This window comes from Eumetopias jubatus, unplaced genomic scaffold (assembly GCF_037043125.1).
Source record: "Eumetopias jubatus isolate StellerSeaLion01/CBP00866 unplaced genomic scaffold, mEumJub1_p1.0 scaffold_4, whole genome shotgun sequence".
In the NCBI taxonomy this organism is placed as follows: domain Eukaryota; kingdom Metazoa; phylum Chordata; class Mammalia; order Carnivora; family Otariidae; genus Eumetopias; species Eumetopias jubatus.
The window spans coordinates 106,679,332-106,702,238 of NW_028274810.1; the positions used below are offsets into that span (position 1 = coordinate 106,679,332).

Consider the following 22,907-nt stretch of genomic DNA (forward strand, 5'->3'; position numbering starts at 1 on the left):
TGCTCTGGGTCTCCCTTGGTCCACAGAGGACCCCAGGCTGGCTGCGTCGACAGAGGCGGTGGCGGGGATGGGGGGGGTCTTCACCCGCTGCCAGAAGCACCTTCCCCGGGCACCTCTGCACACGTGCGTGCGCGCCGTTGCCGGTGCTGACCTCCGCTGTTGCCTTCAGCCGCACATACACATGTTCACGCTCGCACCCCGCTTCCACGCTCGCACCCGCATGCACTTGGCCCGTGTTTCGCGGAGCCTCCGTGGGGCCCGGTAGAGGGCGCGCGAGCACGCAGTGGGCACCGCGGCGCAGAGACCGAGTTGTCTTTGGCTCCTGGCCCGGACCGAAGTATCCTCAGCTTCCCGTGCTGCACCCCTGCTGCCCGCGAATGTGACCAGGGCGCCCCCCGACTTTGAGCGCCACGGACCCCGGAGCCCTCGCAAAGGGGCGGAGAACTGGAACCTTCTGGGTTCTGTAGTCGACCCCTGGGGGCCTTGGCGGGGGACTTGGCGTTGCCTGGGGCGGGGTCTCCCTTCTGACAGCAGGGCTGCTTCCGGAGGGTCCTCAGCCGTCTCCCTCCGGGGGACGCGCCCCTGTCTGCCCACGGGCCGAGACCCTAGGCCCAGCAGGGGCTACGGCCCGAGCACATTGTGGGCGTCCCCGCGTGCCGGGCCGGGGACCCGTGGCCCGAGGCGGGGGTCAGGGGCGGGGCCCGGGATGACCGGTGGGAGCTCTACGCGGGCGCCGACACCGTGGCCCCCCCACCCACGCGCGCACCCCGCCCTCCAGCCCTTCCGCGCATGCGCAGCCCCGCCCCGCGCCGCGCCGCGAGCGGCCCGGTGACGTCAGGCCCCGCCCGCTCTCGGGCGCCCCCCGGCGGGCGCGCTCAACCCGGGGCCGGCGGTCCCTTTAACTGCGCGGCCCGAGGGGGCGGCGGCGGCGGCGGCGGCGGGGCGCACGGACGCGGCCGGGCCTCGCACGCCCTCCCTGCCTGCGTCCCCGGGCCGGGGCGGATGGGCGGCCGCGGGCCGCGGGGCAGCAGCGGGGGCGCGAGCGGAGCCGGGGCCGGCGGGGCGGGTGGGGCCGGGGCGGCCGGGCGGGGCGCCGGGGGCCTGGTAGCGGCCGGGCGGGGAGCGGCGGGCGGGCGGGCGGGGCGCAGGCCGGCAGCGGGTAGGCGCCGGCGTCCGAGTCCCGGGCCGGGCCGGGAGCGCCGCGCAGGCCCCGCGCCGCCGCCGCGCCATGGCGGAGACCAAGATCATCTATCACATGGATGAAGAGGAGACGCCGTACCTGGTCAAGCTGCCCGTGGCGCCTGAGCGCGTCACGCTGGCCGACTTCAAGAATGTGCTCAGCAACCGGCCCGTGCACGCTTACAAATTCTTCTTCAAGTCCATGGACCAGGACTTCGGGTCAGTGGGCCGTGGGGGCCTGTGCGCGAGGACGGGTGTCCGCACCTGTCTGCGCCCGGGCAGGGTCTTGGGGAATCTTGGGACTGTGACCGGGGCAGTGCCTCCGCTCCCCGGGGGTGCTGTGCGTCCAAGCTGGCTGTGCCCTGAGCTGGGGACGCATGGGGCCCTGGCTGCCTGCCCAGGAGCCTGAGAGCGCTGGACGGTGGGGAGGCGAGGGTCCTGGTTTCTCCACCCACTCTGGGCCTGGGCCTGTGTGGCAGAGTGTGTTTGACTTGCGGGTGGTCAAGGTCCGTGGTCAAGGTCCGTGGTCAAGGGTGAGCTGAAGTCCCACCTTGGCACTTGTCAGACTCAGGGTCCCACCGCCTCCCTTCTGTGGAGGGCAGGTGCTTAGAGGGCTGACCTGGAGGGCTTGTGATTCATTGGGCCTGGGGTCAGAGTAGTGTCAGGGGGGAAGGTAAGGGTTGGGGGCAGGGTCCTAGCCGCCTAGTGGATCCACTGTAGTTGTTAGTATGGGGGAAAGGAGGTGATCTGCAACCGGCACAGATTAGTCTGTTGGAGTCTGCAGAAGTTTCCAGAGGCTCAAGACAGCCTCTCTCTGGATCCCTCCTCCGGGGTCCTGAGGATAGGGCAGAGATCAAGGATCACTGGGGACCGTGGGTTGTCACTCCACCTGCCCCTGCCTGAGGGTTGCTGTCTGTTGGGTCCCTATTCTTGTTGAGCCACATAGTACTTGGGTTCCTGGGAGCAGCCTGGGCCATCTGCTGACTCCAGCAGCCTCTGGGTCAGTGTCCCCATGTCCAGCCTTAGTGGTGGCTGTCTTGGCTGAGGGGACTTCCCGCCTGCACTGGGCAGGGCCTCTGGGACAGTGAGCTGGAGGCTGGCTGTCCGCTGGAAGCTCTGTCCGAGGCCTGAGCCAGCACAGCCATGGGTAACTTGAGTCCCCAGCTCAGCAGTGCTGGTGGGGGGGGGCGTTACTCAGAGGCCTCATGGGCTGAGCAGGTGTGCCTGGCCGCCCTCAGGCAGTCTGTGTCCTTGTGTGTGACTGTGTCTCAGGACTTTGACATTGAGGTCATTTCCTGGATTCTCTGATTTGCATGAACCCTGGGCAGCCCCAGGTCGGGTCAAGCTGGGGCCATTCAGTTCTCTGGGGGGCCTGAGGGAAGTTTGGACAATTAGACTTTCTTGTTCTCCACCACCACTAGGGAGAGGCAGAGAGGGAGCGTGTGTTCTCCTCAACCCTGGGTGGGCTGGGGAGCAGCCCGGCCCCACCATGAGAGGGGTAGCCTCAGATCAGGAACTGTGAGGACCACCCTGGTGAGCCTGGACCTGCTGCCCCAACCTACCATCCCACTGTGGGCCAGGCCTTGAGTACCCCAAGCCTCCATTCCTGGCCATAGTTGGCCACCTAGTAAGGGAAAGGGGAGTCTGAGGTGTGGCCACAGCCACCTGCTCTGGGCCGGGTCCCACTCCCATTTTGGCCAAGTGGCGGGGGGGGGTCCTGTGCCTACCTCCCACTTTTCCCATGCAGGTCACAGCAAAGCTGGAGAAGGTCCCTGGGCCATGGTGGGCTGGCGCAGAGGTGCCAAGCTTTGGCTTTGGTGAGCGGTGGTGCAGGGAGGAGTCTGGGCCCAGCTTTTAGACTGTGAGGCAGAGGTTGGAGTCCCTTGCTATCAGGGCTGCCTTGCTGATTCCAGGCCTGGCTTAGCTCATCTGCCTGGCAGTGGCCCTGGTCCCTCCATCTCTGGGCCAGGAGTTCCGGTCTCTGAAGCCACCTGCCTGTGGGCCATGTGAGGGCTGCAGGGCAGGGGGTGGGGGCCGGGCCTGACCCAGCCTACCTGGGTGAGTGCCCACTCTGCCCTCTGCAGCCGGTCTGTCTGGGGTCAGTGCCCCCAGTGGTGTTGGGAGAGTCTAGACAGGTACCTTTGGAGCTCATGGCTGGGTGTAGATGGCTGGGACCCGCTTGCCCTGGAGCCTGCAGAGCTTCAGCCTGGGGGAGCTCTAGTGTCAGGAGGCGGGGCTGGGGGGAGGGGCAGCCAAAGGCATGGTGGGAGCTGAGGATCCCTGACTTGTGGGGGCATCTTCGAGATCTTCCCTGTCATGTATGAGCTTGCTCTGCCATCTTCCTGCTTCGTGGTGGGGAGGTCTAGTTGGGGGAGCCCTGTGCCTCTGGGGACCCACTGGCAAGGGTTGGCCTGTGGCATGCTGTGGCCTCTGGGAGTCCTGGGGGTCCCCCTGTGGCTGTGCTTGGCTCTAAGGGCCCTGCTCTGAGCAGATTCCTTGCCAGGGCGAGTCTGTGGGGGTGGCGGGCGGGCGGGGCTGGACAGCCACAAGTTTGAGGTTAACCGGGATCTCGCCAGGAATTCTGAGGTTGGGAGCATGATGCCAGTGGGGGTGCCCCTGGGTGGCCACCCTTAAGGGCCGGTGGAGACGGCTTCTGAGGTCTGCTTTTCCACCTGATGAGGCCTGGCCCAGGAGGGAACCCCAGAATTGTTTGGAGACATTTCCCTCAGGCTCCACTGAGGCCTCCCCTGCCCTTGTGTCTGCCTGTAGCTCCCGGAGATTATGCTGGCCGGCAATGAGTTTTCCTGAGGAAAGCACCTGCGCCCTTATCCTGGAGGCTCTGCAGCCCCCCACCCCCACCTCCTGGCTGTCTTGGCCTAGCTGGGTGGGGGCCTTGGTGCCCAGGCTTTAGGTGGAAGGCAGGATGTCCTGTCGTGCTGGGTTGGGGGACTTGGGTTCCTCAGGCTGGGAGCAGGGTAGGGGAGCAGGGACTCTGGGCCCTGGGGGCTCATTTATGCAGGGGTAGGGGGCACAGAGGCTCGGGCAGCCCTGGGTGATTGGTCATCTGGAGGCGCTGGCCAGGGGGGCAGCCCACCCCTGGGGGACCAGGTAGGCCCTGTGGTGTGAGGGCTGGGGAGCTCATCTGCCTGCCTGGGGGGTGAGTCAGAAAGGGCGGGGGCTTGGGAATAGCAGAGGAGGCTGGGCCACCCGGGCTGTGAAACAGGAATCGGGTCCCTCCCGAGTCTTGGTCGCTGCGTTCACTCACAGACGTGCTCTCGCCTGCCGGGCCCCCAGAAGGGCTTGCTGCATGGCTGGTTGTCGGCTGCAGCTGGCAGAGCCCCAGGGGGTGCTGGGCCCCCTCAGGTCTTCCCATGGTGGCCCCCTCTTGCGGGGGACTTCAGCCGAGTGCTGGGCTGGGTCCCAGCCTCCCCGGGGAGTTCAGTTCTGCGGGGCTGTGGCTGTGTAAGTTGGGGCAGCAGACACGGGGGCTTTTCTTCCCGTTGGGTGTCCACCTCGCTGCCCCTATGTGGCTGGCATGCTGGGGGTGTGTCTGAGGGGCTGCTGCAGGATGCTGGCAGTGTGCCCCCTCCTGCCCTGGCTGGCCCCGTCTTTTCTGTCCTCTGAGGCCTGGGTGGTGGGTGGTGGACCTGGGCCTTGCTCCCTTGGGGGAGTATGGGGTGCCCGCTCTGTGGAGGCCTCCTGTTGCTGCCCAGGACGGGCAGAGTCCAGGCGTCCAGGCTCAACAGGTCACAAGGCTGCTTCCTGCCTGTTCTCCTGGCTCCTGTTTTTCTCCTGGGCCCAAGTCCCGGGTGTGGAAATCCCTCTGTGTTGGGCAGGGCTGGGCTCCAGCGGGGTAGGGCATCAGGGTGCCTCCTGCTGCAGGCCTGGCCCTGACTGCCCTGATCCCTGGGCCTCAAGGGGGCCACAGTGTGGGGTGCGTCTGGGCCATAACCACTGCCCGCCCTGCCCCACGGCCCCTCCCCGGCTGCCCCTGCGAACCGTGCTGGCGGCTGCCCTCCTCAGGCCTTTGAATCGGGCAGCTGACCCATCCCCCACCTGTGTCTGACCACGGCATGGTCGACTTCCCTCCCAGTTCGCGTTGCTTTGGCTCTCTGTGTCCTGCCTGGGTATCTCCCCACCCCCAAACCGACCTAACTGGGGGCAGCATCAAGACACCAGCCAGGGGCCGGATGCTGGGTGTGTGGCTGCTGGGGTTTGCTGGCCTTTGGGGCTGGGACTTCTCAGTGGGCCCAGCAGCCCTGTGCCTGGCTGTCCTTTCACGCCTTGAGTTGGGCTGTTGTAGAGAGTGGGGTCCGCTTCTGTCTCCTTGGCCAGGTGGACGGGGCAGGAGGGCAGTGGCCTGCCCTCCATGTGCACGTATGGATCTGCATGCAGTCCCATCTTAATCTGCCTATATTCACGTGGTCTGATTGTCCTCACGTCTGTATTGAGGCCTGCTGTGAACTGGGCCCTGTTCTGGGTTGGGGCCAGGTTTGGGGCGTGAGGAGGTGGAGGGAAGAAGCCAGGCAGAGCCCTGCTGTCAGGGATCCGCACTCCGTGGGGCACGTAGACACAGAGCAAGGCAGATATTTGCATTATAGGGTGTTATAGGAGGTGAACCTCTGCTGCTTGAGGGTCTGGAGTTCGGACCTCCCTCTGCCCTGGGCCCTGGAAGGGGTCTGTGGGAGGATGACAAGGGTCCCCAGGAAGGGATTGCACCAGGTAGGGGCATCCACACAGACTGACATCTGGGCATGTGGCTGGATGGCCTGGGCTGGCATGTACCCTGGACAAGAATATGGGGAGCTCTTCCCTCCAGGGCCCACCGGTGGGAGCCATCCCTCGTGCAGGTGGTCTCACGGCACTGTCTGCCCACAGGGTGGTGAAGGAGGAGATATCCGACGATAATGCCAAGCTGCCCTGCTTCAATGGTCGTGTGGTCTCCTGGGTGAGTCCATGGGATGTTGGCAGAGAATGCTTGGCTAGGGTGGGGGCTGGGCTGGGCTGAACCCATGTGGGGGGGTGGGGGGTGGGCCTGAAGGCTGGTGGTGTCCCTGAGCCATTGCTGTCCTCTGCAGCTGGTCCTGGCCGAGGGCGCACACTCAGATGCAGGCTCTCAGAGCACTGATGGCCACACAGACCTGCCCCCACCTCTTGAAAGAACGGGCGGCATCGGGGACTCCCGGCCCCCCTCCTTCCAGTAAGGACTGTGGGGGGGGCTGAGCCTGGTGGTCCTGAGGGGCCTGCTGCTACCAGGCCTGTCGGGGGAAGGGGCAACTAACCAGGGACACGTGGTCAGTAGAAACTGGTCAGTGGAGGAGGGGCGGGCAGAGAGGCCCAGTCTGGGCAGGTGAGTGGGTGGGAGAGGAGGCAAGGAGCTGGGAGGGTGTCGCACGCAGTGTGGGTGGCCCAGCCTGCCCCAGCCCACCCCGTCTTGTGGGCACAGCCCTAATGTAGCCAGCAGCCGCGACGGAATGGACAATGAGACTGGCACGGAGTCTCTGGTCAGCCACCGGCGGGAGCGAGCCCGACGCCGGAACCGCGAAGAGGGTAATGAAGCCGCACCCTAGACATGCCCGGGCCCCCACAGTGCACCCTATGACCCTGCCTACTCCCAGTTACTGCCCCCAACCAATGGGGGTCCCAGAGTAGAGGTCCTAGGCCTGTCTGCCCAAGACCCCAGGGACCCCCCCCCCCCCCCAGCAGCCTCACAGTCACCTGGCCGGCTCCCAGGGCACTTGGTGCTTGAGGCCACACAGGGGACCCTACGGCCAGCTCCCTTCTTGCTGTCCCCACAGCTGCCCGGACCAATGGGCACCCAAGGGGGGACCGGCGGCGAGACCTGGGGCTGCCCCCCGACAGCGCCTCTACTGTGCTGAGCAGCGAACTCGAGTCCAGTAGCTTCATTGACTCAGATGAGGATGACAACACAAGCCGGTGCGTGGGTGTGTGTGCCCGCAGATGTGTGTGCGCAGGTGTTACAGGTATGTGTGGGTGCGTGTGCACGCAGGTGTGCGCGCGCAGGGGTTACAGGTATGTGTGGGTGCGTGTGCACAGGTGCGTGTGTGCGTGTGCACGCAGGTGTGTGTGCAGGTGTTACAGGTATGTGTGGGTGCGTGTGCACGCAGGTGTGTGTGTGCAGGTGTTACAGGTATGTGTGGGTGCGTGTGCACAGGTGCGTGGGTACCTGTGCACGCAGATGTGTGTGTGCAGGGGTTACAGGTATGTGTAGGTGCGTGTGCACAGATATGTTACAGGTGTGCATGGACACACACATCCAGATGTGTGTGTGTGTAACAGGTTTGCATGCACGTGTGTGTGGGTGTATGTGTGACTAGATCTGTGCGTGCAGTCACGTCACGTATGGGTGTGTGGGTGTGTACGGGTATGTGCACATGCATGGGGGTGTGTGAGTCGATGGGCGTGTGCGTGCGTGGGTGTGTAACAGGCATGTGTGCACGCATGTGCTGGCTTCCTCAGTGTTTGTGCCTCCGTTTTGCCTGAGTAATGCTGCAGATAGGTGTGGGGTTTGTGTGTGTCGTGTGTGTAGGGCCATGTCCAGTCTGGAGCTGAGCCTTCTCCTGAGCCAGCTCTACCCCAGCTCTGTGTGCCACAGCTGACTCGGCTAGGGTGGCACGGGACCTGACGCCCATCCTGTGCACTCCCTGTCTTGTGTGTGGGGTGGGGTGGGGTGCCCTGTTCTCCACCCCACCGCAGCCCTGCAGCCTCTGGCCTGGCCCCTGACCTTCATGCCCCCCAGACTGAGCAGCTCCACGGAGCAGAGCACGTCCTCCCGGCTCATCCGAAAACACAAGCGCCGGCGGCGGAAGCAGCGCATGCGGCAGGCGGACCGTGTAGGTGGTGTAGGGGGCAGCCAGGCGCAGGGCGGGGTCCGCCCGCTGAAGCCCCTGCCTCTGTCCCCTCACTCGCGTCCCTCCGCAGGCTTCTTCCTTCAGCAGCATCACGGACTCCACCATGTCCCTGAACATCATCACCGTCACTCTCAACATGGGTGAGGCCTCACTGGGGTCCCCCGTGGGGTGCGGGACCCCTGGGTGGGGTGCACCCCCACAGCAGGCACCTGCTCACCCCTCGCCCCTGCAGAGAGGCACCACTTCCTGGGCATCAGCATCGTGGGGCAGAGCAACGAGCGAGGGGACGGCGGCATCTACATCGGCTCCATCATGAAGGGGGGGGCTGTGGCGGCCGACGGGCGCATCGAGCCGGGCGACATGCTGCTGCAGGTGCGGGGCTGTGGGAAGGGACGGGGGGCCGAGAGGCTGGCACGCCTGCCCTGCTGTGCTGAACCCCTCCCCCCCCAGGTGAATGACATCAACTTCGAGAACATGAGCAATGACGACGCTGTGCGGGTGCTGCGGGAGATCGTGTCCCAGACGGGGTGAGGCACAGTGGGTGGGCGGCATGGGGGGGCCCCCTTGGGGCCTCGCCTGTGTGACCTGCTGCCCCCCACAGGCCCATCAGCCTCACGGTAGCCAAATGCTGGGACCCGACCCCCCGGAGCTACTTCACCATCCCGAGGGGTGAGTGACCCTGCAGGGCTACTGGGGGGGGGTGGAGGGCGCTCACCCAGCCTGAAGGTCCTTTCCTCTGTGCCCCCGTGCTCCATCGTGCGCTACCGTCCATCCGTCTGTTTGTCCGTCCATCTGTTCCCACCCGGCGGCCACCCAGCTGACCCGGTGCGGCCCATCGACCCTGCCGCCTGGCTGTCCCACACGGCGGCGCTGACTGGAGCCCTGCCCCACTACGGTACGAGCCCCTGCTCCAGCGGCATCACGCGCACCAGCTCCTCCTCACTAACCAGCTCCGTGCCTGGCGCCCCACGTAAGTGGCAGCTCAGGAGAGCAGGGAACTGAGGCACCAGGGCGAGGGGCCTGGCCGAAGTGCCCGTCCCACACGGTCGCACTCGAGGGCTGTCCTGCCGTGTGGCCAGGGCGCACACGCACACGTGTCTGCCCTCACGCACACCCTCCTTCCAGCTGGCTGTCTGTGTGGTGGGACTGAAAGTTGCCCAGACGGGCCAGGCCAGCCCTGGGGCCCTTCTCTCCTGGGGAGGAGAGGCAGTGCACGCGTGTGACTCCCACCCGGCTTTCCTGCAGCTAACACAACTAACAGCCCTGAGCTAGCGGACGGGGAGGGGGGAAGAGGCCTCTCCCCGTGGGGCTCTGGTCTGCAGGGTGGGGGTGGCCTCACCTGGGTTTGGGCCCAAGATCTTGATGAAGCATCTGCAGGGGTAGGGGACAAAGATTCAACCCCCCTCCCCAACCCACCCCTGTGAGGGTCCATCTGGTGGTGGGATTGGACCCTGCAGTCACCGGATGGCCTCACGGTCTGGGCTCCAGGACCACAGACCCGATCTGGAGCCCGGGCTCTGAGATGGGCTGCCGCAGCGGGGCCTGCAGCCCATCCCAAGGCCTCCCCCTGCCTTTGGCTGCTCAGGGCTGAGGGGGGGGCTGTGCCTTAACAGAGCTGGAGGAGGCACCTCTGACGGTGAAGAGCGACATGGGCGCCGTGGTGCGCGTCATGCAGCTGCCAGACTCGGGCCTGGAGATCCGTGACCGCATGTGGCTCAAGATCACCATCGCCAATGCCGTCATTGGTGAGGGGCCCGCCGGGCTGGCTCCGGGCGGGGCGGGTCTGCCCCCCGGGCTCTGTGCCCTGATGTGTGCTCCGGGCCAGGGGCGGACGTGGTGGACTGGCTGTACACACACGTGGAGGGCTTCAAGGAAAGGCGCGAGGCTCGCAAGTACGCCAGCAGCATGCTGAAGCGCGGCTTCCTGCGGCACACGGTCAACAAGATCACCTTCTCGGAGCAGTGCTACTACGTCTTTGGGGACCTGTGCAGCAGTGAGTGGGGGGCTGGCGGGTGGGGATCCCAGAGGGCCTGCCCTCACTGCCCTCACCCACCCTCCCCTCCCGCCAGATCTCGCAGCCCTGAACCTCAACAGTGGCTCCAGTGGGGCCTCGGATCAGGACACGCTGGCCCCACTGCCCCATCCGGCCGCCCCCTGGCCCCTGGGTCAGGGCTACCCCTACCAGTACCCGGGCCCCCCGCCCTGCTTCCCACCCGCATACCAGGACCCTGGTTTCAGCTATGGCAGCGGCAGTGCTGGGAGTCAGCAGAGTGAAGGTGAGAGCCTGCTGGGCACCCAGCTCCCTGCTGTCCCTGCCGCCTGGCTCTGCCCTGTGTGTGCCCACCCCCTCTGCCCCATGCGCTCCTCCCTGCTCTGTGTTGAGGCCCTGGGTGAGCTCCTTCTGAAAGGGGTGAGTGGTTCAGGGGGATGGGGAGAGCCCTGCAGACGTGTGTGTGTGTGTGTGTGTGTGTGTGTGTGTGTGTGTGTGTGTGTATTGGGGGTGCAGCAGAAGCAAAAAGCCAGACGTGTGTGTGTGTGTGTGTGTGTATTGGGGGTGCAGCAGAAGCAAAAAGCCAGACGTGTGTGTGTGTGTGTGTGTGTATGTGTGTGTGTGTGTGTGTTGGGGGTGCAGCAGAAGCAAAAAGCCAGACGTGTGTGTGTGTGTGTGTGTGTGTGTGTGTGTGTGTGTGTGTGTGTGTGTGTGTGTGTGTGTGTTGGGGGTGCAGCAGAAGCAAAAAGCCAGGAGATGGCATGGGGAAGGATGGCAGAGAGGTCCCAGGCCACAGTGGAAGACAGACATTGCCCCCAGCACCTGCAGCCTGGCCGGGAGCTGGAGGTGGACAGTCCCACAGACAACTGTGGACTCACCCTGGGATGTGTGGAGAGCTGAGCAGGAAGATCGAGGGGCGTCCCTGCGGAGGGCACTTGTTGGAGGAGTGGCCTAAGGCTGTCAGTGTCACTGAGGCCAGGGGACAGAGGTCAGGGAGCTAGTCCAGTAGATCCAGACAGGGATGGGAGAGAGAGGAGAGCAGGTCAGAGGGCAGTGGTGCCCCAGGGGAAGCTGTTGCTGGGCGCCTGTGGACCCTGGACAGGCCCATCTGGTAGCCGCATGCACCGTCGGCGGGAATGGGTGTCCGGGCCGGGCCTGCTGTGTAACTCATGCTATCCCTTGCTTTGTGCTGAGCAAGCCTTAGACTGAAGGACTAGCGGAGTGGACCCTCCGGGCCGGTAAGCCAGGGTCCTGCTCGGCGTCCCTCTCGGCATGTTCCCAGCCAGCTGGCCTTCTCAGGCTCCCCGCTCTTCCTGGGAGCCCAGGACAGGGGCTGAACTGAGTAGCTGGCCAGGGCCTTGGGGCTGGACGGAAGGTGGGTCTTGGGGGTGGGGGTGGGGTGCCCAGGATGGCCCACGGGAGCACCGGGCACACAGGGCCTCACTCGTGCCTCAGGTTCTCAGCTGCAAGATCGGGCATTGGGGTGAGATGGGGGGCACTGAGCTGGCCCCAGAGTGTCCCTTCCTGCCTGCCACTGCCCGCCCCTGCCCCCCGGCCTGCTGCAGCTGTTCTTGCTTCTATGAGTGGGGCCAGCCCTGCTCTCCTGTCTGCATGGCTGCCCCCCCCACACCTGCCCTGCTTGAGACTACCAGGTTCTGTCCCTGGTTGCCCTGGCAACGGCTGGTCATCCTGGAAGTGACGTGGCCCGACACTGACCATCTCATTCCTCTCCCTGTCCTTGACTCCAGGAAGCAAAAGCAGTGGGTCCACCCAGAGTGCCGGCGGGAGCAGCCGGCGGGCACTGGGCCGTGAGAAGGAGCGCCGGGTGGCTGGAGCTGGGGGCAGCGGCAGCGAGTCAGACCACACGGCACCGGGCGGGGTCGGGGGCAGCGGCTGTCGGGAGCGTCCAGCTAGTCAGCTCAGCCGGGGCTCGGCGGCTGCCCCGGGCCTCCCCCCATCGTATCCCTTAGCAAAGGCGTACTCGGTGGGGGGGGGGCCGCCGGGGGGGCCGCCCGTCCGGGAGCTGGCCGCTGTCCCCCCAGAGCTGACGGGCAGTCGCCAGTCCTTCCAGAAGGCCATGGGGAACCCCTGTGAGTTTTTTGTTGACATCATGTGACTGAGGAGAGAGTGCCTTCAGCTCGGCCCCATGGTGGGGGAGCCAGTGGTCCTGCCCGCTCCTGCAGGAGGGCACCGCCTTTGGGCTTGTGTGGGCTTGCCTTATTGGTGGCTGTCCTGGGTCAAGCGAGCCTGTGCTTGCCTGCACACAAGGGGTCATGTCGGGGCCCAGGCCTGGACGGAGATGGGGAGCAGGCTGGGCGAGGGGCTGAGGGCAGCCCAGACCACCGTGATCTGAATTCGGCAGTCCGTCCATTCCTATTTGGAGCAGCTTGTGTCCGTGCAGAGCCCGTGCCCTTGGGGTGTGCCTCAGGGACCCCCACTTGCCTACAGAGCTGTGCACAGGGCCCCAGACTAAGCTGAGAAGAGGCTGCTGGGCCTGGGTCCCCTGTTTGCCCAAGTCATAGGCCCCACCACTTTTGCCTGGTCTGGGTTGGCCCTTCCTGAAGGTGGAATCAGAGCCCCCAGGCCCCTCTGTGGACGCCCGGGGTAGGGATCTAATTTATTTATTTATTGCCTGGCCTGTGTGCTCTGGGGGAGGTGGTGGCCAGGTCAGGTGCCCCCGCCCCACTGGGTCTCAGATTGAATGCAGGGACGCAGGTTCTGTCAGAAAGTGGGAGGGGTTGGTGAGGGGGAGATGGGAGGGGGACGTGTTTCAGCTGGTGGTGGTGGGGTTGTGACCCTGAGGGGCAGGGGGCCCGGATGCACACAGCTGCTGCAGGGGCAGGGTGTGGGGAAGAGGGGGTAGCCAGCCCACCCCTCCTTGCTGTCCTTGGGTGACTGCCCACCCACTCACGCCGCTTCCTTCCTGGCGTTTCTGGCCTGCACACATCTGCGCTGTAGATACTGTATCAAGTCGGAGTGTCCATCCAGATAGTTAATAGAGCTGCTTCTGTGTAAATGCTATTTTAAAGACTAAAAAGCATTTAATTTTATGGGACTGATGTGTGGCCTGTGTCTGTTTTCTTCTGCCGGGTACCTTGGAAGGCTGGGGTGCGGCTGTCTCTGGGTCCCTGCTCGGCACCGGGCTCTGTCCCCTGTGCTGGCTGCCGGCAGGGTCCTTGGCAGCTGGTCCTCTGTCCGTGGTGCTAGCTCCTGGCTCCAGGGGTCTTGGCTGTGGATGCTGGCCTTGGTGCTGACCCCCCAGGGCTCTGTCCACGGTGCTGGTGGCCATCTGACCCCATTTTACCCGCTCGGGCCGGGCCGCAGAGAGAGGAGGAGGTTGGGTGTGCACCCCATCCCCCCCACCCAAGTAGGCCTCTGCCCTGTTCATCATTCCCGTCCCACTCTGGGGCCCGTGATCAGTCACATGTCCCTGCAGAGGGGTCAGAACAGCTCCCATCACCCACCAACCTCCCTTCCCTGTGATGCTTGGATAGGGTGCTGGCTGGAGGCTCCAGGCTGGGCCTGGCCAGGCAAGTAATACCCAGCTTGGACTTCAAGTGATCTGACTGGGGCTTTCCTGAGCTCTTGGCATGAGCTACAGGAGCCCCAAGGAACCTTTTTATGGGCCTCTTTCTGGAACAGTGGGGCTGGATCACCTGGGTTGGCCCTGGCCAAGGCTTGGCTAGGACACATACAGAGCTGCTCTCGGGCCCCAGATGGGTGCTGAGGCCCTTCATGAATGCTGCAGGCCCAAGGATCACTGTGGTGTCAAGGTCAGCAGTCAGCCTGCAGTCAGGATCTAGAGCTGGGGGTGGTCTCAGCAGCTGGGGTAGAGTCTGGGGGTTGCTTCATAGGAACTTGGTTTGGGGGCATCTCAACTAAATCTGGGTTCACTGGGGTGAGGTCACTGGGTCAGGGGTCACTTGTTTTTGCCCTGAGTCTCCTTCCCCCCAGTACCACTGCTGCCCTGTCCTCCAGCATTGTCTCCCAGGAACTCAGGGGTGTTGAGCTCCGGCCGCCACAGCAGCAGGTAGCACTTGGGCAGGTGGAAGGTGGCCAGGATGCCCAGCGCACAGAGGAGGATGGCGCCCATCTGCACAGTGGGCTGGTGGGCCATGTGCACATTGGCAAAGAGGGGCACAAAGATCCAGGTGATGAAGTAGGCCAGTATGGCAAAAGTGAGGCTGCGGGCGCCGTTGTAGTGGCCTGGCCAGCTCTGCACCAAGAAGGTGCCCAGGAAGCAGAGGAAGGTCAGCGTGGCATTGGTGGCATGCACCAGGCCAAAGCTGATCCAGGAGCGCACGCAGCAGTGCACCAGCGCCTCTGTGAGCAGCACCCACCAGTCCGTCACCACTTCTGGTGGGAAGACCACCAGGTACCAGGCACACAGTGCTGCTTCCGCCTGCAGAGCAAGCAGCAACACCAGCCAGGCCCAGGGTCCCTGCAGGCAGCCACGCAGCTGCTCTGCCTAGCTGGGTGGCAGCTCCGAACCCACAAATATCTGGGCCGCCTGCAGGAAGAGTGTGCTCAGGCAGCCAGCGAGGGGAAGGTGGAGCAGGGGCTGCTGGGACAGGCAGCTGGCCGGGGAAGAGGAGGATGCTGAGGCAGACAAGGCCCAGGCAGGCCAGGCCAGAGCAGGCCCGTGGCCCGCCTGAGGCCTGAACCAGCAGGCTGTCCCAGTACCAGATGAAGAGCCCCAGGGCCGCCAGCACCAGGCCCAGCGCCAAGCCCAGCAGTGTAAGCAGTACCAGCATGGCTGGCTCCCCCCACATCAGGAACGTGGGCCTGCGGGGAAAGCAGTGTGTGCTCCGGTCCGGGGACCACTGGTCCTGGTCACACTGGGTGCAGAGGAGGTCAACTGTGGTGTGGGAGCAAAGAGGGGGCACTGGGGGGGGGCACGGGCTCCTTGGCCTCACTCCCACCCACTTGCTCTGGCCTCAGGGTTGGCCTTGGAGCCGAGACACGAGGCCCTGTGGGTCCCTGCCCGCCCCCCCCCCCGCTGCCCCCGTCCTCAGCTCGTGCAGCCTGGGAGAGGGGCTCACCTGGGCTGCGCTGGTAGCTGCCAGCCTTGCAGTCCACACAGTCATAACAGCAGGAGTGGAAGCCCTTCACTCGGCGCACCTGGCCCTCCCTGCACTGCCAGGAGCGCTGGGACACGGGCCCCTGGCACGGGGCCTTGGGGCTCAGGTTGTGCTCAGCCGGGTGCACTGCCCAGACCTGGGGATGGTCCCCCCGCCGCCCCTGCCCCGGCAGAGCCAGAACTTGTTCGTGGCCGGGGGGAGTGCAGCTGGGGCTCACCTGGTCCCCGGGCATGTGCCAGGACAGCTGGGACTGCCAGAGCTCCAGGCGGCCATCGAAGGCTCCTACAGTGCGCAGCTCGGGCGTCGGGTCCTGCCACACCCACAGTTTCAGGTCATAGTCCATGTTCAGTTCCCGCTGGTATCGAACTGTAGCTCCAGTCCGCGAGCGCGGAAGCTTGTGTTGTACATGTTCTCCAAGAGCTGGTGGGTGGGTTGGAGCCGGTGGGGGGCGTTGGGCCAGTAGCTGCCTCCAGTGCACACTCCCCACTGAAGCTCCTTCTCGGGAGTGCCGGGGGCTCCCTGCCCTTACCTGCCAGGGCCGCACAGGCTCCCGCGGGGGGGGCAGCCTGAGGCATTGCAGAGCAGCGTGTTGTGGAGGGCCTGGGCCACGGCATATACAGCCGCGTAGGCAGCGAAGGTCTGGTGGTGCAGCAGCCCCGCAGATATGTTCTCCAGCATGATGTGGTCACACTGGGGGCAGCATGGCCCCACCACGTGCTCCTCTAGACCCAGCTATTCAGCGTCCAGGGAGGCACAGAAGGCGGGATCAGCAGCCAGGGCCAGGCGGGTCCGCATGTAAGATGGGAACTTGGGCATCGGGGCGCCCTGCTGTAGGAAGCCGAGCACGGTGCCCACCTCAGCCATGCTGGGCACTGTCATGACCAGGTCTGAGGTCAGCCAGGCCTCACTGGCCACCCACACCTTGGGCGAGAGCCTGTAGTGGATGCTGTAGCTGAAGAGGGTGCGGGCAGCATGGGCGGAGGAGAACAGCACCACCACCCGCACACTGCTCTGGTTCACCTGGTGCAGCAGGTCCTGGGTGGTGCCCAGCGGCAGGCTGCCCACGTGCGGCAGTGGCACCAGGTCCTTGTGTGCAATGCAGATGCCCCTGGCGTTGGCCAGGCTGGAGAAGAGGCTCAGGCCCTGCCGGCCATACTCGTCATCACTGCCCACCACGGCCACCCAGTTCCAGCCGAGCTCCTGAAGCAGCTCCGCCATCGCCACCACCTGCACGCGGTCGCTGGACACCATGCGGAAGAAGGACGGGAAGATCTCCCGGTTGCTCAGCCGGTCAGTGCTGGCACCGTAGCTGACCTGCAGTGACCGAGAGGCAGCTCCTGACGTGGGGGCTCCTGCAGGCAGGGCCAGTGGGGGTGGGGGGCGCACCTGCGGCACGAGGAAGAAGCTGAAGAACTTGCTGGTGACGGGGGTGAGCTCGGATGAGTGGGGTCCAATGACAGCCAACACGTGGGGCTGGTACTGCGTGTAATTGCAGTAGGCGGCAATGTCGCAGCTGCCCGCTTTGGCCATGAACATGAGGCTGGGCTTCATGGCCACCGCGGGCTCTGAACACGTGTCGAAGAGGTCGTAGCCCAGGTGCAGCCCTGGCAGCAGGGCAGACCTGTTGTTGATCTCCTCCACAGCCATCTTCATGGCCAGCGCCCAGAGCAGGCCAAGGGACGAGAACCTGGGGCCACACAGGGCTGCAGGTGGCCGACACCTCATCCCCGCTCAGGAGCACGCCAGACCTGAGCCACCCCCACCCTCGTCACGCCTCGCCCCCCACCCCCCGCATTCTTACCTGGTGCACATGGTGGCATTGGGTTAAGTCCTGTCGCTGAGACCTGCATCGTCGGCCGCGCCCAGGGGGAAGAGCCCACCCAGCACACAGTCCCCTTGCATCCTGAGCTGCCAGGATAAGCACAGTGGGGTGCCTGCTCCGAGGCCCGAGAGAGCCATGAGGCCCAGGAGAGTCAGGCCTGGCATGGCAAGTGGCAGCTTCCAGCAGGGTTGGCAAATGAGAGAATCGGGTGGGGGCCCTGATACGATGACTTGGGACAGGGGAGGGCAGAGGATTTGCTTAGCAAAATCCTCGCCTGTCCTCATCTGCCAAGCCCAGGGGCCCCTGGGGACACCCTTGCTTTCCTGGGCCCCATAGGTTTGTGCTCTTTGGACTCTTTTATTTTATTTTATTTTTTTTAAAGATTTTATTTATTTATTCATGAGAGACAGAGAGAGAGAGAAAGGCAGAGGGAGAAGCAGGCTCCCAAGGAGCAGGGAGCCCGATGTGGGACTCGATCCCAGGACCCTGGGATCATGACCTGAGCTGAAGGCAGACGCTTAACCATCTGAGCCACCCAGGCGCCCCTCTTTGGACTCTTTTATCCTGATGTCACCCACCCACAGGCTCTCTGGCTGACAGTGACCTGGGCAGGCAGGCTCTGAGCAACCACTGATCATGATCTTGTTACCTGCCTGTGCCCAAGCCCCTTTGCACCCACCGCATTCCTGGAAAGGAGGAGGGACACTCAGGACTTCTCCGCCAGAGGATCCTGGGGTCTCTAGCTGCCTGGGGGAGGTGCCAGTGCCCCGATAAGTAGGTACAGAAACACCTCTTCCAGCCCTGGGGAGGACTGTTAGTAGCCGGGGGTTAGGGGTGAGGGGTGGGCTGCAGGGGTGGCTCCACCTGCAGGCTCAGGGGGCAGACCAGCCAGGAGGACAGTGGCCAGACAGCCTGCCAGCTCTCCATCCTGTGGCTGGGGTGGGGAGGGCCCCAGGGTGGGGGCTGTGGCCTCTCAGCTTGTATGAGAACAGGGCTGGGCTGTTGCCTAGAAACTTCAGGGACCCTGAGGCTGGTTCTGCCCACACCCTGCCTGGGCTCTTGACAGAGCAGGTGCCTCCCTCTGGGGACAGGGGGCACAGCTGGGCCTGCAGGACCGTGCATGCAAACGAGGGAGGAAAGGCTATAACCAAATGGGCCTCTGAAGCTGGGTCAGCACCAGGTGTGTGCAGGTGAGCCCCAAAAGATGTGCCAGCAGCAGTTCCTACTTAGCCTCTGGGTTGCCCTGGAGACCTGACACGAGTTTCAGGTGTGGGGGTGCCCAGTAGGCACCCAGAGGAACTGGGGGAGGCTACCGATGCCCCTGGAGAGGAGTAGGAGCTCTGGGTGGTCTCAACCCTGGCAGATGTTTATAGGAGATGGTCTGGGATCTGATCTTTGCTGCCTGTGGGGAGGGACCAAGCTGCATGGCACGCTCAGGGCATGCACATACGTGTGCAACACACACGCAACACACACACATATGACGCCTATGCCGTGCGTGGCCCCGTACATCTGTATGCACTTGGGTGCACACGTGTGCAGCCCTCATGGTCATCTCCAGCCACAGGATGGGGAGCAGGCGGGCTGGTTGCCGTCCCTGTGGGACAGGGCGAAGCAGCAGGCCTGGAGGTGGCAGAGGGGACCTGGCATTGGACACTGCTATTTGGGACTGGCACTGGAGTGTCCGAGAGCATGCTGCCTGACATGGACCCTCCTTCTGTCCCAACCCCTGCTGTGGCTCAGAGCCCCTCCCCTGCACAGGCTTTGTGGGCCTCAGACCTGCCCTTCCAACCCAGCCCCTTGGGTAATTGTTTTCTCACCTATAAAATGGGGAAAATGACATGGACCTTGGCGGGGGTTCGAGGGACCAAGCTAGAGGCCACACAAGCACAGACAGGCCGCATCCCCCTGCCCCATGCTGGCCAGGATAGGCCACCCGTCCCCGTGGCTGACACTGCCCTGTGAGCCTCGCAGTAGGGCCTCAGCCCCATGGGGTCACGCCCCTCCTCCCTTTAGTAAGCAGCCGCCTGACACAAAATACCTCCACCCTGGAGTGCACTGCCTGCTCTGTAAGTGGCCTTTATTGATGTTGGAAAAACAATTACACTTTCCCAGGGTCTCTGCAAGCTGACACGTATGTACATCTGCTGCATGGTGGATACGGTCCCCTTGGCATCGAGGGGCCTGAGCTCACAGTGAAGAGCCAGTAGGCCAGGCCAGGCCCCCACGTGCTGGGCATCCGGTCCAGGCTCTCTCCGTGTGCTATCTCATCCTGGGTCTCCTGAGCTCTGTGGGGCTGGGGCAGCAAGGGGCAGGGAGGAGGGAACACAGCCTCTCGCTGGATGACGGGAGGGAGAGGCTAGCCCTGGACCGGCAGAGCTGTGGGCTCTGTAGAGCTCTGGGCTGTGCTGTGCAGATTCGCAGGCAGTTGCCTGGGGGGGGCACCCAACTGACAGTGTGGCCGCGGGGGGCAGCTGATGAGAGTGCAGAGAGGCAGGGCAGGCCTCTGCTCAGGGCTTTAGTTCCTGGCTGTTGCTGCCAAGGACATGTGGGGCCCTGGCTAGTAAGGACGTGAGGGACCGGGAGGGAGCCTACACTGCCAAGGGCTGCCCAAGGGTTCTATCCCTGTCCTGGGGACGACTAGCCCTGAGTGCAGGGGCCCGAGGGTACCTGGGTACGGACACAGAGGTGGGCCAGGGGTGGACAAGCACCTGCTGAAGGTGCTTGCTGGCAAGCAGGATGAAGTCTCTGTGCCGCAGGGACCTGTGACTTGGCCCCATTTCACGACTTGGCTCACAGGCAGCGGGCAGCTTCTCTGGCTTTTCCATGAATGCTGATTCCTGCCCCTTCCCCGCCCTGCCTTCTACACCTCACCGTCTGGGTGAGGCCTGATTGGACACATATGTAACTCAGCTGAGGGTAAAGCAAAGATGCCCCTGGGCAGAGCAAGGTGATAAGGGCGGAGTAGATTGCCAGGGCCTACATGCCATAGGCCAGAAGCACAGCCCGAGAGGGCCATGCTGTGCCCGTGGCTCTGATCAGGCTTGGCTAGCAGGGGAGAGTGTTCTTCCCATTCCTGGGGCACTCACAGATCTCCATGGTGGGACTGATGGGTGCCGGCTGCCCCAGCCCAGCTCTGCAGGGGAAACCTGCCCCACCTGGCCTGCTGGACCTTAGGGCAGATCCAGCAGGGAATGCTCAGCGTAGAGTTTCTGGGAGACATTGTAGACATGCTCGATGAAGGGCAGGGCCTCGCCCAGCATCTCCACAGCCTGCTCCGGGGACCCCACGTTCATGGCCTCCAGGAAGACCTTGCGTGTGGGCAACGTACAGAAGGCCACGGTGACAGCCCGGCGGATGATCCAGGGGTGGTAGGCCGCCAGAGAGGCATTGTAGGAGTCCGTGCAGAGGACGGCCGTGCGGGCATCCTCGGGGCTGGTGCGCAGGCCTTCCAGGAAGAGCTGCAGCCAGCGCAGGGCACGGTGCAGCCGAAGCACCGTCCGGCAGCCCGAGTCAGGGTGGCGGGAGCGCCGCTCCAGGTCCACCAGCTGGTTGCCCACCTCGTAGGCCACCATGGACTGCAGACTGCTGTAGGGCTCCCGCTGGGGGCCGCTGCGCAGACGATCCATGATCTGCAGCTTCGCGGTGACATCCTTAGAGATGAAGGAGAAGATGGCTCCCAGGCTGTTCAGGAACCTGCTCGAGGGGAAGTAGGAGTTCAGCCCAGGTGCAGGGGAGACCGCCCCCAACCTCCTGGGGCACACGTCCCCCTGCAGGCAGGGGTAAGAAGGCTCGGTGCTGCCGGCCAAGTGGTGCATGAGAACGGCTGACCAGCCCCAAGCAGGTGGGAGCTGGGTGTGTACAGCACATGGGAAGTGTGGGCCCCACAAGGCAGTGCCCCCCAAAAGTACCTGACCAGCCCCCTCCAGCCGGCGAGGTAGTGATCCAGCAGCACCTCTTCCTTCTCATTGAGACACTGCTTGAAACTGACTAAGACGACTTTCAGGTTGAAGTCCGATTCTAAGCCATCCATTTCTTAGTTCGTACTGAAACACAAAGGAAGTCAGGCTGGCGGGCTGTCTCCCTGTGAGTCAGCTCCCTTCCTGGGCCACTATTTCAGGGTGGCGGGGAGAGCAGTCAGAAAGCAACTGAAAGCCCACAGTGGGCCCCGTCCCCCGGTCAGCCCCTTCTCCCCGGGAGCCTACTTCACTCTGCCTGGGCCACATGCTCGGACATAATGACCTGGTGCTGCCGTGCCCTGGGCCTGGAACACACGTCCACAGATCTTAGCACCACCCCACCCCATCACTCAGCCGGTCAAACCACTCTGCTCTGATCTATGGCAGACATCTCCACTCATGTTTTCTTGCTTGTTCACTGTTGTCTCTCTCACCAGTGTGTGTGTGTTTTTACCAGCTGGAGAAATATCTGCTGAGTCTCTGCCCAGAGCCAAGCACCCTCCCAGGGTGGATGGCCTGTGAGGCAAACAGTACTTCCTATCAGGGCGATATTCTTGGAGAAAGCCAGAAAAGTCCAACATGGTAGGTAAGAAAAGATAAGTACTATGAAAAAAGAGACAGTAGAGCGAGGTCGAGGGCCAGGAAGTGTGGCCAGCTGGGCTGGGCCCTGAGCAGAGACTGCAGGGTCAGCGCGCCTGACAGACCCCAATCTTTTCACTGGAGCCATACAGGTGCCACACGGAAGTGCAGCTGGGCCAGAGGTCTTCTACACTCTGAAGACAGCCATAAGGCCCTCCCCCAGCCCCAAGGAACCTTCCGGAAGTGCTCTAGGCCAGAGTCTTGCCCAGGATTCTGCTCACATTCCTACAGTCACTCCATAAACATTCAAGGGCCCACACACTGAATAGGTGCCACAGGGCAACCCAGCCTCTGCCCTCCTGGGTGCCCAGGGCAGGCACTGGGGTTGGGCTCTGATGGTCCCTGGAGACTCAGCAGCATCTCACCACCCAGGATGCCAGGAGCACCTGATGGGGCCTAGTGGCTGCTGAGGCCCTGGAGGCCCCTGGCATTGGGCCAAGCTCCCAGAGGTGAGCTCACCCTGTCTTCAGGTGTGGGGGACAGTCGTGCCCAGCCTCAGGAAGACAGTGCTCCAGCGACTTCCGGCACGCCCCTCCCCTCTCTCAGGGCCTGTCTTCCGTCCACTGAGCAGATGGCCTCTGAGGCCTTCAGGGCTACCTTCCTGGACACCAGACATCCTGTGGGCCTGGCTTTCCTGTCTAGAACCTGAGCCAGCAGCGCAGAGGAGCTGCTGGGAGCTTTTCAGAACTTGCAAACAACAGGAAGGACACTGGCTGTGCAGCCCGGGGCAGGCAGCCTGCCAGCTCTGGGGAGGTGATGCAGGGCACCACCAAGGCTCCCCCAGGGTCAGCCTACAGCCCCAAGGTCAAGTCTCGGCAGGAGGGCTGCCTGAGCCCCGCAGCTCTCTGGTTGACAGCAGGCTGAAGGCTCCCAGAAGAGGGCACCCACACTAGGACCCCAGGCCCAGCGGGTAGGAGTGAAGCCCTGTCCAGGAAGCCCTGCAAGTCTTGCTCGGGAAGGGAGCTCCAGGTGGCGCCGGGCTCGGACCCCGGGCTCGGGTAGGGTGGGGCCCCAGTCCTGGGCGGGCCCTGCTCCAGCTGAGGCCCAGGGATTGAGCAGGGGCCCCGGGTCCGGGGAGGCGTGGGACCCAGGCCCTCGGCCGCCCCTCCCGCGCCTGGCCCCTTGGCGATGCCCAGGCCCACCTGCCCAGTTCGGTTGGGCTCTGCTCCCTGGCCCCGGGCCCGAGCCTGCCGCCCTTCCGCTCACCTGTGCCGCCACCGCTCGCTCACCTGTGCCGCCGCCGCCGCTGCCGGGGGACTCGCTGCCCCGCCCCCGGCCACCTCCCTGACGCCCGGGATTGGTTGCCGGCTGCCCAATCCGGAGGCTCGACGCGTTGGCCGGCGTTTCCGGCGGGCGCACCGGAAG

The 22,907-nt window shown here is 64.3% G+C and overlaps 3 protein-coding genes across 6 annotated transcripts; 1 reads left to right on the plus strand and 2 right to left on the minus strand.

Moving 5' to 3' along the window:
• The first annotated feature begins 1,153 nt into the window (after positions 1 to 1,153).
• On the plus strand, positions 1,154 to 12,783 carry DVL1 (dishevelled segment polarity protein 1). 2 transcript variants are annotated; one of them, XM_028108560.2, is made up of 15 exons: positions 1,154 to 1,398; positions 6,058 to 6,127; positions 6,258 to 6,379; positions 6,626 to 6,729; positions 6,978 to 7,116; positions 7,940 to 8,033; positions 8,122 to 8,191; positions 8,284 to 8,423; positions 8,502 to 8,578; positions 8,653 to 8,720; positions 8,869 to 9,021; positions 9,665 to 9,796; positions 9,877 to 10,044; positions 10,121 to 10,327; positions 11,790 to 12,783. In XM_028108560.2, exons 1-15 carry the CDS (start codon positions 1,229 to 1,231, stop codon positions 12,155 to 12,157), a joined length of 2,082 nt encoding a protein of 693 aa, XP_027964361.1. In that variant the 5' UTR covers positions 1,154 to 1,228; the 3' UTR covers positions 12,158 to 12,783. The 2 variants fall into 2 exon arrangements, with proteins under 2 accessions (XP_027964361.1, XP_087878784.1); XM_088022658.1 differs by having other exon boundaries at positions 8,869 to 8,946.
• Positions 12,784 to 13,931: 1,148 nt separating this feature from the next.
• Positions 13,932 to 17,108, minus strand: TAS1R3 (taste 1 receptor member 3). Its single transcript, XM_028108183.2, is given in 10 exon segments — positions 13,932 to 14,002; positions 14,005 to 14,618; positions 14,620 to 14,899; positions 15,084 to 15,204; positions 15,340 to 15,470; positions 15,473 to 15,542; positions 15,652 to 15,681; positions 15,684 to 16,436; positions 16,509 to 16,809; positions 16,924 to 17,108. Coding segments are annotated over 10 exon segments (2,556 nt in total).
• A 1,890-nt stretch (positions 17,109 to 18,998) lies between these two features.
• Positions 18,999 to 22,826, minus strand: CPTP (ceramide-1-phosphate transfer protein). 3 transcript variants are annotated; one of them, XM_028108591.1, is made up of 3 exons: positions 22,772 to 22,826; positions 20,856 to 20,990; positions 18,999 to 20,640 (listed from the first exon to the last, which is right to left on the minus strand). In XM_028108591.1, exons 2-3 carry the CDS (start codon positions 20,975 to 20,977, stop codon positions 20,118 to 20,120), a joined length of 645 nt encoding a protein of 214 aa, XP_027964392.1. In that variant the 5' UTR covers positions 20,978 to 20,990; positions 22,772 to 22,826; the 3' UTR covers positions 18,999 to 20,117. The 3 variants fall into 3 exon arrangements, with proteins under 3 accessions (XP_027964392.1, XP_027964390.1, XP_027964391.1); XM_028108589.1 differs by having other exon boundaries at positions 22,749 to 22,809; XM_028108590.1 differs by having other exon boundaries at positions 22,685 to 22,773.
• Between the last annotated feature and the right edge of the window lie 81 nt (positions 22,827 to 22,907).

Coding starts and splice junctions, on each gene's coding strand:
- CPTP (XM_028108591.1), bottom strand. CDS start 20,977: ATGGATGGCTTAGAATCGGACTTCAACCTGAAAGTCGTCTTAGTCAGT. Junction 20,641..20,855: donor GGCTGGAGGGGGCTGGTCAG/GTACTTTTGGGG, acceptor CCCCTCGAGCAG/GTTCCTGAACAGCCTGGGAG.
- DVL1 (XM_028108560.2), top strand. CDS start 1,229: ATGGCGGAGACCAAGATCATCTATCACATGGATGAAGAGGAGACGCCG. Junction 6,730..6,977: donor ACGCCGGAACCGCGAAGAGG/GTAATGAAGCCG, acceptor CTGTCCCCACAG/CTGCCCGGACCAATGGGCAC. Junction 10,045..10,120: donor CTTTGGGGACCTGTGCAGCA/GTGAGTGGGGGG, acceptor CCCTCCCGCCAG/ATCTCGCAGCCCTGAACCTC.